The 14,141-nt window shown below is 36.1% G+C and overlaps 1 protein-coding gene across 1 annotated transcript in view; it reads right to left on the bottom strand.

Annotated features, from left to right (window-relative positions):
* The window catches only part of CSPP1 (centrosome and spindle pole associated protein 1), a 160,680-nt gene that overhangs the window by 66,722 nt on the left and 79,817 nt on the right, over nucleotides 1–14,141 (bottom strand). The window contains exons 15-17 of the mRNA XM_035011283.1: nucleotides 13,859–13,937; nucleotides 3,461–3,590; nucleotides 1,523–1,670 (exon numbers count right to left, since the gene is read on the bottom strand). Of these exons, the coding sequence (XP_034867174.1) occupies nucleotides 1,523–1,670; nucleotides 3,461–3,590; nucleotides 13,859–13,937 (357 nt within the window). The remainder of the gene's footprint in view (nucleotides 1–1,522; nucleotides 1,671–3,460; nucleotides 3,591–13,858; nucleotides 13,938–14,141) is intronic.

Raw genomic sequence — 14,141 nt, 5'->3', positions numbered from 1 at the left:
GAGCATAAGAGGGGGAGGGTCAGAGACAGAAGCAGATTCCCCGCTGAGCAGGGAGCCCGATGCGGGACTCGATCCCAAGACTCCGGGATCACAACCTGAGCCGAAGGCAGTTGCTTAACCAATTGAGCCACCCAGGCGCCCCTAGAGGTTGTTTGTTAAAGCACTTTTTGTTAAATGCCTGAACTAATACCTGTACTTTAAAAGGAAATGTTATAGCACTATCCTTTAATGAAAAACCAGTGTTTTTCTAATATATATTCAAATAAACATTTAACTTTTAAAATATGCAATGTTTATCTATATATGACCTAAAATCACCTCATCTATAAAAAGAGTAAGAGTTCCAGTCTTCAAAACCGTGAGCAAAGTATGAGGTGAAGATAGGAAAGGAACAAATCCTTTGGGAAGAAAAGAGTTATCTTAGTAATTTAAGTGGGTCTCAAATACATCTTTTTAAAATAAGCCATCTTTAACAAAGAAGCAAAAGCATAATATTTAAGAACTCTTAATAACTCAATATCCAGAAAGTATTCTGACTACATCCCTCAACTATCCCTATAATAATGTATAATACCTGAAGAACAAAATGAAATCTACATTTTTACCATTTAATGGATTTCTATTATTCATCTCTCATTTCTAATAAAATAATTTTCAAAAACCTGTCTTTGTCTATTTTTATTCTTACCTAAAAGCTAATCAGAAACCATCCCAATATATATCACAAGTTGTATAAGACCTCTTTTTTTCAAAGTGCTGGCTGTTGTAGTTTCTAGATCAAACATTTTTTTTTTTAAGAGAGGGAGAAAGAGCATGTGAAAGATGGGGGAGGGGGTCGGGCGGTGCGGCGGGGGGCAGAGAGAGAGAGAAAGAATCTTTCGGAACCCAAAGTGGGGCTCGATCTCATGACCTTGAGATCATGACCTGAGCTGAAATCAAGAGTCAGACACGTAACTGACTGAGCGACCCAGGTGCCCCTCTAGATCAAACATTTTTGAGAGCACATAATTTAAAGACCAATCAATATGATTCTGCAACCTGCCAGAGAGTTTCTGAGATCAGATCTTTATGTTTCAATGGAGTCCTTGCAGTGTACACAGGGCGTGTATGAAATACTGCAGCCCACAACTCTTTCAGATCACTTATTTTAAAAATGTCTTACTACTTAAAAAAAAATTTAGTAAGAGTTTTGTTATTTTTACCAGGATGTTTTTTCAAAAATCTAACCACTAGTTTGGGTAAAAACCTGTCAACTAACATGAGCTTTTCTCTGCAATTGAATTATTATCATTAGAGGATGAAAAACATGCAACAAAATTAAATGAATAGTACTCCAAAGAAAAAAAGACTTTCTAACCTGTTATTATATGTGTTACAAAATATCTCTTTTGCATTAAACTACACAAAAAGAGACCTTGCCTTACAGACTATGATTCCCACTTCTTCTACCACCCCATTCTTTTAAAAATTTAAAAATAGTTCAGTTTCTTTTAAAAACAACAGATCAATGGAAATAACATACTTATCAGATTTCCTTTCGCATCTCTCAGAGGAGCACCACCTCCACCTTTTCCCCAGGGGTTGTAACGTCTCATTTCAGCTTCTAACTTAGCTTCATATTCTTCTTTTTCTTCACGTTCTCTCTTCCTTCTTTCTTCTCGTTCCCGAATCTTGATAATGTTAAGAAACATTAGTGCTGACAAGTATTCTGATACAAAAAGTTTAGCCAATATCAGTTTTTATTTTTCTTATTACAGAAAAAAACTGGAGTTTGGTTTTGTTTGGGTTTTTTTGTTTTTTTTGGTCTGGTTTTTATTTTTACAATCTGCTTCACCATAAAATTTGAAATCACAAATCTATGGAATACCCAATTTAAAAACACTTCCTTGGCGAGAATAAACAGCTGTTGGTCCCTCACATCACTGCTACTAGAGTGCTTTCCAGCCACTGATGCCAGTTGGGACTGAACCATTTCTTCCTTCCCACCAACTTCTACCTGAGCGACTCCTTCCCTAACCTCACCAGCTGCATGAGGACCAATAGGATCTCCCTACTTTCCTTTTCCACCTATCCTTTTATGGGACCTGGCCAGCCACAAACTACTCCCCACATCTCACCAGACCTACTCTACCCTGTGCAAACTCCATTCCCAGAATTCAAGAGGTTGAAGGTTCAAAGCTATTTGGAGAATTCTGGGCTCCTTTAAGTACAACTTTATGAAAGCATATAAAACAGTCTTCCCATCAACAAGTATAAGCACAGGTTAGGTCTCTAGGAACATGTGGATAGGCAATGAGCAAGTATCTACATTTTGGAAAATTACTTTTAAAATCATACCCCCCCACACACACACACAAATCATAACCACATGCATGGAAAATTTAAGCAACCACTGCATCAAGGCCAAGAAGCCATCACATACATGAAATAAAATTCTAGAGTTAGGAAATGTAGTTTTGTCAGCAGTGTTTTTAATATGCTCATTTGAAAACAGATATATAAATTCAATCTTTTATTTGTAGAAACCTACTATCCAAAAAATAAAGTTGTAATTCTACAATTTAAAATTTTATAGAATTTTACAGAAAAGTACTTCAGATGGACATATACCTACCAAGAGTCCCAGAATCCTCTCAGAGATATGGATACTCCCCATAAAACCCCATACATTTGATACAATTACTTTGAAGTAAACTCTCTTCAAATATTACAAACTACAATAGAACCCATGATCCTCCTCCCTAAAAGCGTTCTACTTCTTTTTTCTCTTAGTTCATATTCATAGCCTCATTATTCACATAGACTACAACATTCAGAATCATCTTCAAGCCCTTTGTTCTTTCTCATTCCCTATATCTAAGTTCTATCAATAAATCCCAGAGTTGTCTTCTGGATATCCTCCCATCTTCCCCATCTGGTCAGGGCCTCATTACCTCCAGTCTGGACTGCCTCAATAGTCTACTGAAAGGTTTCTCTGCCATATCTCTTTCCCAGTCATATACATCACAACTAACTACCCTCCTAAAACTTAAAGGTATTCACATCAACTATTCCTTTCACTCTCTGGCTTAAACTTTCCTCCCTTAGGCTCTCCTGAACAGGATGAAACTGAAAATTCCTTATTAGTTAATCCTTCACAATTGAGCACAATCTAACACTTCAGCCCCTTCTCCCACATCAATTTCCATTCCCTGAATATATGCCAGGAATTTAAAATCTATTCATTGTATAACATGTAGTTCAAGTATCAACAACACATGAAGCCCTCCTAACTGCCAGGCAATTATTCTTATCCTATTCTTCCAAGAGCATTATAATCTATCTGCATCAAAATTTATCATACTGAAATATAAATGACTGGTATTGTTTTCTCCTCTGCCAAACTGAGTTCTAAGGGACCACTGTGCTAACACATAAGATGTTCAACACTGAATGAATGAATGAATGAATGAATGAATACCTGTTGCTGCAAAGCTTCTTGGTAAGACTGAAGTGCCTGTTTTGAAGGCTTTGGTTTATCTTCAAAAAACAATCCTGAATTTATTGCTCGATCACTTGTAATTTTCAGTTCATTCTGTCCAACCATATTCCTATATCAAGTACACAATAATTTTAATCCATCTGTGACAAAGCAAGAATACAACAGTCCTTTGAAATAGCACAGCGTTTAAGTACATTTAAAAACAGAGAAAAATGTTTCTCTGTAGGTCAAAGAGAAATCCTTAAGTAAATGTCCCCTTACTAAGCTCTCTCTACTGTCTCTGTTTCACAATTAATGGAACTTTCAAATTTATTAGATCTATTTCTTGACCTACGTGGCAGATACATGGGGGCAAAAACTTGGTGATAATACATCAAGCAGTATATATATGACTTATGCACTTTTCTGAATGTAGAGAAATAACAATATGGTAGAAGTTTCCCAATATTATAACTAATAATTTACTTAATAAATGTACTCTAATATAAAGTAATAACTTCTTAGCCATTTCAAAAATAAAATAAAATTACTGACTGTCCCAAATAAAACTCAAATTTTTGAAAAACTTGCAAGGAATCAAAAAAGGAAAAATTTAAAACATATTATGGTTGGGGCGCCTGGGTGGCTCAGTTGGTTAAGCGACTGCCTTCGGCTCAGGTCATGATCCTGGAGTCCCTAGATCGAGTCCCGCATCGGGCTCCCTGCTCGGCGGGGGGTCTGCTTCGTCCTCTGACCCTATCCCCTCTCATGTGTTCTCTCTCTCTCATTCTCTCTCTCAAATAAATAAAATCTTTAAAATAAATAAATAAATAAATAAATAAATAAAACATATTATGGTTATATAAATCTCAAGCAAAAAAGTGCTATTTGTCTTAAAAACAGGAATGCAGCCACTTTGAAGAAAGCAATACACTTAAAAATCTGAATTACAGAAGATACTCAAATATTAGTTTTATAATAAAACTACAATTATTAAAAAGACTACAAGAGGCTTCTCATTCCAAAAACATCATCACTTCAAATAATGAGTTCCTTTTGTGTATCTAACTTATCCAATTTATTTACAATCTTTTTTTTTTTTTAAGATTTTATTTATTTTTCAACAGAGAGAGACACAGTGAGAGAGGGAACACAAGCAGGGGGACTGGGAGAGGGAGGAGCAGACTCCCCGCTGAGCAGGGAGCCTGATGTGGGGCTCGATCCCACGACCCTGGGATCATGACCTGAGCTGAAGGCAGATGCTTAACGACTGAGCCACCCAGGCGCCCCTACAATCTTTTATTAGGATAAACAGATATGTTTATGTATACTGTCACACTGGATCATGAGAGGATAAAAGATGAGGATGGGGCGCCTGGGTGGCTCGGTTGGTTAAGTGTTCAACTCTGGATTTTGACTCAGGTCACAATCTCAGGGTCATGAGACCGAGCCCCAAGCTAGTTGTGGAGCCTGCTGAAGATTCTCTCTCCCCCTCCCTCTCCACTTCTCCCCATCAAAAAAAATTTTTTAAAAGAAAAGGAAAGATGAGGAGAGCCAGAGCAAATGGTTCCTAAAAGATGTCAGACTTTTTAAGAGCACGGGGCTCTGCATGTACATATGAATAAAGAAGGTTGAAAGGGCTTATTTGAGTAAGACCAATCTCTCAAAACAAACTGGCTATAAATTCTACTATCTAAAAGAACTTATCAAACTCAACACCCCCAAAAAACAAAAAATCCAGTCAAGAAATGGGCAGAATATATGAACAGACACTTCTCCAAAGAAGACATACAAATAGCCAAGAGACACATGAAAAAATGCTCCACATCACTCAGCAGCCCGGAAATAGAAATCAAAACCACAATGAAATACCACCTCACACCAGTCAGAATGACTAAAATTAACAAGTCAGGAAACATCAGATGTTGGTGAAAACGTAGAGAAAGGGGAACCCATTTACACTGTTGGTGGGAATGCAAACTGATGCAGCCACTTCAGAAGACAGTATGGAGGTTCCTCGAGAAGTTAAAAATAGAACTACCCTATGAGCCAGCAACTGCACTACTAGGTATTTATCCAAAGGACACAAACATAGTGATCTGATGGGGCACCTGCACCCCAATGTTTATAGCAGCAATGTCCCTAATAGCCAAACTATGGGAAGAGCCCAGATGTCCATCAACAGAAGAATGGATAAAGAAGATGTGGTGTGGGGTGTGTGTGTGTGTGTGTGTGTGTATACATACACACAACGGAATATTACTCAGCCATCAAAAAGAATGAAATCTTGCCATTTGCAACAATGTGGATGAACTAGAGGGTATTATGCTAACCGAAATAAGTCAGTCAGAGAAAGGCAAATACCGTATGATCTCACTCATATGTGGAATTTAAGAAACAAAACAGATGAACATAGGGGAAGGGAAGGAAAAATAAAGTAAGAGGAAAACAGAAAACAGAGAGGGAGGCAAACCATAAGAGACCGTTAACCATAGGAAACAAACTGAGGGCTGCTGGAGGGGAGGTAGGTGGGGAGATGGGATAAATAGGTGACAGGCATTAAGGAGGCCACTTGATGTAATGAGCACTGGGGTGTTATATGCAACTGATGAATCACTAAATTCTACCCCTGAAACTAGTAATACACTACATGGTAACTAAATTGAATGTAAATAAAAAAAAAATTTTTTTTAAAGAATTCATTCTTTTTTATGGCTGAATAGTATTTCATTTATATGGATATAATGCATTTTATTTATCCATTTATGGACATTTGAACTATTTATACTTAGAAGTATTATGAATAATACTGTTATGAACATTCACATACAAGTCTTTGTGTGTACATATATCTACATTTCTCTTAAGTATATACCTAGGAGGACAACTCAAGTGATGTCTGATAAGCATGTTTAACTTTTTAAGAAACTGCCACTTCCTGCAACTGCTTTTTATATATTGATTTTCTATTCAGCAAAACTATTAATATTTATCAGCATTCAAAAAATAAATAGAAGAAAAAAATAGATAAATTTATACTTTTTTTCCTTTTTTCAATGAGTCATTATAGATTTTACTAATGATATTGATGGCTTAAGACTAGGAGAATCTCTAAAACCCTGCCCTGCTTATGAGACCTGGGATGGAAATTGTGCCAAAGACGGTTTTAAGTGTTGGGTGAAGTTGGAGCAGTGATTCCTCAGCAAATGAAGGCTCCTATTCCTCTCTTCCTTCCTTTTTTCCATCTTTCTCTGGTGATCCAGAGCTCTTACTACTTAGAAATCATCCAGACAATGAAGTGCACCATACAGACGATGTAGTCAAATTTATTGTCATGCAAGAAATGAATGTGAAAAGGGGTTATTAAGGACAATGCCAATATCAAAACTGGAGAAGTGGATGACACTGTCAAAATCACAGGAGATAATTTGGTCTTCAGTGTAGCCACAGACACCCATCAAAGTATCTCCTAATCTTTGGGAAAGGAATCTGCGACATTTCCTTTGCGAATTTGATTAAAAACTATCTACTTTCACTGCAGAAACTTATATATACAAAAATTATGCATACAATATTTCAATGGATTTATATAGCCTCTCTAAAACCTACACACCTCATGTTAAGAAATCACAAACATCCTTTTCAGCTCTAAAGCTCTTTAATTTGGTCCTGAAGAGACCTTGCTCACCAAAAAGACAGTACTTTGTATAGGTGGCAAACAGTGGTTTACAAAATAATTATAACCTCTTCTGTTATCGCAAATCATTACAGTGTAATTTTGATAAGTGTCCTAAAGTGTGGCAATGAGTTAAGGCTTTGAAGCCAGACAAAACTACTTTAGATTTCTACCATAACTGCTTATTGACTGAGGACTTAGGGAAATCACTTTATATAGATGAGTTCCAATTTCTTCCAGTTGCAAATATTGATAGATATACTGTATAATGTATACAATGACATGACAGCAGCATATACTACTCAGTAAATTGAAATTGCTACTATTATGACTATTACTGTTTTAGTAAATGTATAGCAAATTTGGACAATTAAAATTCTAAGGACAAGTCATCAATCAGTGACAGTTTTGGGGATTGAATGGCAGACTTACAAGCCTCTTTCCTATAACATTTTTACCTATGAATTAAGCTGTGTTAAAGAAATAAAACATTGGAAAGAAGACAGATCATGTGCACACCAAAATAGTTAACAGAATCACAGGTTCCTCCCACCTCTAGTTAGGTTAAAATGCTTGGAAATAAATAAATACATTAGGAAATAGTTTGTAAGAAATTAAGGAGGTAATTCCACTATTTAACTGTTACTATTTTATTCAAATTTTATACTTTTTAATGAGGCATTCAGAAAAACACAATAGAAAAAAGGACAACTTAAAAAACAACTACACTGGGCACAGGACCCACAACTAACAGTAAATGGGCATAAGGGGTCTTACGGAGATGAGTGTTCTAAAACTGGGAAACACTTCCACAATGGCAAAGTAGGGACCTCTGAAAATCTGCTACTCCATTCAAGTATTGTTAAATACATTAAGTATTTAAGTTAAAAATTGCCAAAATCAACTTTATAATTCTGAAAATTAATGAAAGGCTTGCAACAATCCAAGAAGAGTTTTAAAAAATTAAAAGATATGAACTTTCACTAAGAACGATAATCTTTATGGCATGTGAACCTGCCCTTCCCGTTCACTCTACTGAAACCTTAAAATCCAACAGCCTACGACAAATGGCACTGATCTATTCACCAGCCTCATCTTATTTGATCATATCTTTTTTTTTTTCTTTTCTTTCTCAAATACACAACCTAACCCTACACCTAAAGGAGCCTGAGAAAGAACAGCAAATAAAGCCGAAACCCAGCAGGAGAAGAGAAGTAATAAAGATCAGAGCAGAAATCAATGAAATAGAAACCAAAAGAACAGTAGAACAGATCAACGAAACTAGGAGCTGGTTCTTTGAAAGAATTAAGAAGATTGATAAACCCCTGGCTAGATTTACCAAAAAAAAAAGAGAAAGGACCCAAATAAATAAAATCATGAATGAAAGGGGAGAGATCACAACGAACACCAAAGAAATACAAACAATTATAAGAACATATTATGAGCAACTATATGGCAGCAGATTAGATAATCTGGAAGAAATGGATGCATTCCTAGAGATGTATCAACTACCAAAACTGAACCAGGAAGAAATAGAAAACCTGAACAGACCCATAACCACTAAGGAAATTGAAGCAGTCATCAAAAATCTCCCAACAAACAGGAGCCCAGGGCCAGATGGCTTCCCAGGGGAATTCTACCAAACATTTGAAGAAGAATTAATACCCATTCTTCTGAAATTGTTCCAAAAAATAGAAATGGAAGAAAAATCTCCAAACTCTTTCTATGAGGCCAGCATTACCTTGATCTCAAAATCAGACAAAGACCCCATCAAAAAAGGAGAACTACAGACCAATATCCCTGATAAACATGGATGCAAAAATTCTCACCAAAATCCTAGACAACAGGATCCAACAGTACATTAAAAAGACATTCACCACGACCAAGTGGGATTTATTCCTGGGCTGCAAGGTTGCTTCAACATCCGCAAATCAGTCAATGTGATACAATACTTTAATAAAAAAAAAGAACAAGAACTATATGATCCTCTCAATAGATGCAGAATACAGCACCCTTTCTTGATTAAAACTCTTCAGAGTGTAGGAATAGAGGGTACATACCTCAATATCATAAAAGCCATCTATGAAAAACCCACAGCAAATATCATTCTCAATGGGGAAAAACTGAGAGATTTTCCCCTAAGGTCAGGAACATGGCAGGGATGTCCACTATCACCACAACTATTCAACATAGTATTAGAAGTCCTAGCCAGACAACAAAAAGAAATAAAAGGCATCCGAATCGGCAAAGAAGTCAAACTCACTCTTTGCAGGTGGTATGATACTCTGTGTGGAAAATCCAAAAGACTCCACCCCAAAACTGCTAGAACTCATACAGGAATTCAGGAAAGTGGCAGGATATAAAATCAATGCACAGAAATCAGTGGCATTCCTATACACCAACAAGACAGAAGAAAGAGAAATTAAGGAGTCAATCCCATTTACAATTGCACCCAAAACCGTGAGATACCTAGGAATAAACCTAACCAAAGAGGCAAAGGATCTGTACTCAGAAAACTATAAAATACTCATGAAAGAAATTGAGGAAGACATGAAGAAATGGAAAAACGTTCCATGTTCATGGATTGGAAGAACAAATATTGTGAAGATGTCAATGCTACCTAGAGCAATCTACACATTTAATGCAATCCCTATCAAAATCCTTTTTTCAAAGAAATGGTACAAATAATCCTAAAATTTGTATGGAACCAGAAAAGACGCCAAATAGGCAGAGGAATGTTGAAAATGAAAAGCAAAGGTGGTGGCATCACAATTCCGGACTTCAAGCTCTATTACAATGCTGTCATCATCAAGACAGTATGGTACTGGCACAAAAACAGACACATAGATCAATGGAACAGAATAGAGAGCCCAGAAATGGACCCTCAACTCTATGGTCAACTAATCTTCGACAAAGCAGGAAAGAATGTCCAATGGAAAAAAGACAGTCTCTTCAACAAATAGTGTTGGGAAAACTGGACAGCCACATGCAGAAGAATGAACTGGACCATTTTCTTACACCACACACAAAAATAGACTCAAAATGGATGAAAGACCTAAATGTGAGACAGGAATCCATCAAAATCCTAGAGGAGAACACAGGCAGCAACCTCTTCGAGAGCCACAGCAACTTTTTCCTAGAAACATCACCAAAGGCAAGGGAAGCAAGGGCAAAAATGAACTACTGGGACTTCATCAAGATACAAAGCTTTTGCACAGCAAAGGAAACAGTCAACAAAACCAAAAGACAACCGACAGAATGGGAGAAGATATTTGCAAATGACATATTAGATAAAGGGCTAGTATCCAAAATCTATGAAGAACTTATCAAACTCAACACCCAAAGAACAAATGATCCAATCAAGAAATGGGCAGAAGACATGAACAGACATTTTTCCAAAGAAGACATCCAAATGGCCAACAGACACATGAAAAAGTGCTCAACATCGCCAACAGGGAAATCCAAATCAAAACCTCAATGAGATACCACCTCACACCAGTCAGAGTGGCTAAAATTAAGAAGTCAGGAAATGAGAGATGTTGGCGAGGATGCGGAGAAAGGGGAACCCTCCTACACTGTTGGTGGGAATGCAAGCTGATGCAGCCACTCTGGAAAACAGTATGGAGGTTCCTCAAAAAGTTGAAACTAGAGCTATCCTAGGACCCAGCAATTGCACTACTGGGTATTTAACCCAAAGATACAAATGTAGTGATCAGAAGGGGTACGTGCAGCACCCCAATGTTTATAGCAGCAATGTCCACAACAGCCAAACTATGGAAGGAGCCAAGATGTCCATCAACAGATGAATGGATAAAGAAAATGTGGTATATATACACAATGGAATATTATGCAGCCATCATAAAAACGAAATCTTGCCTTTTGCAATGATGTGGATGGAACTAGAGGGTATTATGCTAAGCTAAATAAGTCAATCAATCAGAGAAAGACATATATCATATGATTTCACTGATATGAGGAATTCTTAATCTCAGGGAAACAAACTGAGGGTTGCTCAAGTGGTGGGGGGTGGGAGGGATGTGGTGGCTGGGTGATAAGACATTGGGGAGGGTATGTGCTATGGTGGGCACTGTGAATTGTGTTAAGACTGTTGAATCACAGATCTGTACCTCTGAAACAAATAAATACATTATATGTTAAAAGAAAAAAGAAAAAAAAGAAGGCAGTAGGATGGGAAAAATGAAGGGAGGGAATCGGAGTGGGAGATGAACCATGAGAGACTATGGACTCTGAGAAATAAACTGAGGGTTCTAGAGGGAAAGGGGGGTGAGAGGATGGGTTAGCCTGGTGATCGGCATTAAAGAGGGCATGTATTGAATGGAGCACTGGGTGTTATACGCAAACAATGAATCATGGAGCACTACATCAAAAATTAATGATGTATGGTGGTGATTAACATAATAAAATAAAATTTAAAAAATGATCAAAATGGTAAATTTTATTTTGTGTGTATTTTAGGAAAATAAAGAAATTGACATAAAAATTAAGATGATAATACTAAACAGGTCTATTGATTCCATATAATGTCCACCAAAAATCTCAACTGACTTTTTGCATAATTAGACAAGCTTATCCTAAAATTCATACTGAAATGCAAAGGACCTTAACAGCCAAAGCAATCCTGGAAAAGAAAAACAAACTTGGAGAACTCACACTTCCCCAATTTCAAAACTTACTAGCACTATGATAATTAATGCTCCTGGCCTAAGGGGAGAGACACAACACAGATCAACCGAATAGAATACAGAATCTCAGAAACAGACTCACATAAAGATGTCCAGTGGATTTTGACAAAGATGCAAAAGCAATTCAATAGAGGAAAAGTAATCTTGTTAACAAGTGATTCTAGACACCCACAGGCCCCCCCTCCAAAAAAAAGGAAAAGAAAAAGAAAAAAAAAAAAAAGACCTTCGATCTAAGCCTCACATCTTACCTAAAAATTAACTCAGAATGGATCATGGACTTAAACAAAAAACTATAAGGCTTTTAGGGGAAGGAAAAAAACAAGATAAAATCTTTGGGATCTAGGCCTAGAAAAAGAATACTAGATTTGACACTGAAAATATGATCCATAAAAGGAAAAACTGATAAATTGGGCTTTATCAAAATTTAAACTTTTGCTCTATGCAACACCCTACTCAAAGGATGAAGACAAGCTTTAGACTGACAAAATATTTGCACACCATATATCTGACAAAGAACTAGTATTTAGAATATATCAAGAACCCTCAAAAACTCAATAGTTAAAAAAAAAAAAAAGATTTCAAATGTGTAAAAAACGGGGTGCCTGTCTGGCTCAGTCAATAGAGCATGCAACTCTTGATCTCAGGGTTGTGAATTCAAGTCCCACCTTGGGCATGGAGACTACTTAAAAAAAAATAAGTAAAATAAAATTTGTAAAAAACATCAAGAGACTTTTCATCAAATATATAAAGATGGCAAATAAATACATGAAAAGATGGTAAGCATCATCACTATTAGGGAAATGTAAATTAAAACCCCAAAGATGTATCATTATACACCTATCAAAATGGCATAAAAGTCATGACACCAAATGCTGGTAAAGATGTAAAGAAACCAGATTCTAAATACACTGCCAATACAAATGTGCAATGGTACAGTCTCTGAAAAGTTTGGCAGTTTCTTATAAAACTAAAGTTGTAACTACCATATAACCCAACAATAACACTCCTGACCAATTATCCTAAAGAACTGAAGACTATGTTCACACAAAACCTGTACACAAATATTTACAGCAACTCTATTCATACTAACTTAGATGTCCTTCAACGATGGAATGTTTAAACTGTGGTACAAACATACCATGAAATGCTACTTAGCAATAAGAACAAATAATTTATATATGCAACAACTGCATGAACCCCAAGGGAATTATGCTGATTTTAAAAAGTCAACCCCAAAAGGTTACACATATGATTCCATGTGTATATAGCATTTTGTAAATATTAAAGAAATGGAGAACAGATTAGTTATTCCTAGTGCCTATGGAGGGAGTAGGGGCAGGAAGGAACTAGGTATCAGGGCATAATAATGGGTCCTTGTGATGATGCTAGTGTTCTGTATCTTGACTGTATCCAATGTCATATAGTTGGGCTGTGTCACTGTACCACAGTTTTGCAAGATCTTAGCATTAGGAACTGAGTATAGGGTCTACAAGATGTCTCTATATTATTTTTTATAATTCCATCATGGGAATCTATAATTATCTCTAATAAAAAGTTTAATTTTAAGTAATAATGCTATAAAGTATACTTATTGACATGGAAAAGATGTTTATGATATACTGTTAATTTTAAAAGCAGGTTTCAGAACAATATATACAATATAATATAATTCTGGTGTATGTTGTATGATTTTGTGACTACAGAAGACATCCTAAATGCTCAGATGTACCTATCACTGGATGAATGGGATTTTAGGTGATTTCAATTTTTTTCATATGCTTGTTTGTATTCTTATTTCTCAATAATATACATGCATGACTTTTCTAATGTCAAAGTGAGGTTACTCTTATTAATTTTTTAAATGTACTTTCTATGAAACATTGACTTAAAAGCAATACTTTGAACATATTGGTTATGCAATATTGACAGTTAAGTTCTATCTGTCTGAAGGGAAAAAATAATACAGGATCTATGGAAGACAAATTAATTTTGAAAGAAATTATTATTTTAATAACTTACATAATAGGCTGTGCTGGCTGGTGGGTGACAGGAGCACTAACATAAGCTGTAGGCTGTACACCCATCATTCCTGAACCATCTTAAAAGAAAACAAACACATTTATTTCAGAGTACACATTTATTAACACTTTATTCCTAAAGAAAAAGTCACATACTGAATGTTACCTAAGGGAAAAATTTCATATTTCCTTTTCAGGAGTTAGCAAAAAACATTGCAAGAAATCACAAAATAGACATTTCTTAAAGCTAAATAAAAAACAAGTAACTATGAAATACAGCTGAG

The sequence above is a fragment of the Mirounga leonina genome, unplaced genomic scaffold (genome assembly GCF_011800145.1).
Source record: "Mirounga leonina isolate KUSES-001 unplaced genomic scaffold, KU_Mleo_1.0 Mir_165, whole genome shotgun sequence".
NCBI lineage: Eukaryota > Metazoa > Chordata > Mammalia > Carnivora > Phocidae > Mirounga > Mirounga leonina.
Note: the sequence above shows the minus strand (reverse complement) of the source record. Positions and strands in the feature narration are given on the sequence as shown.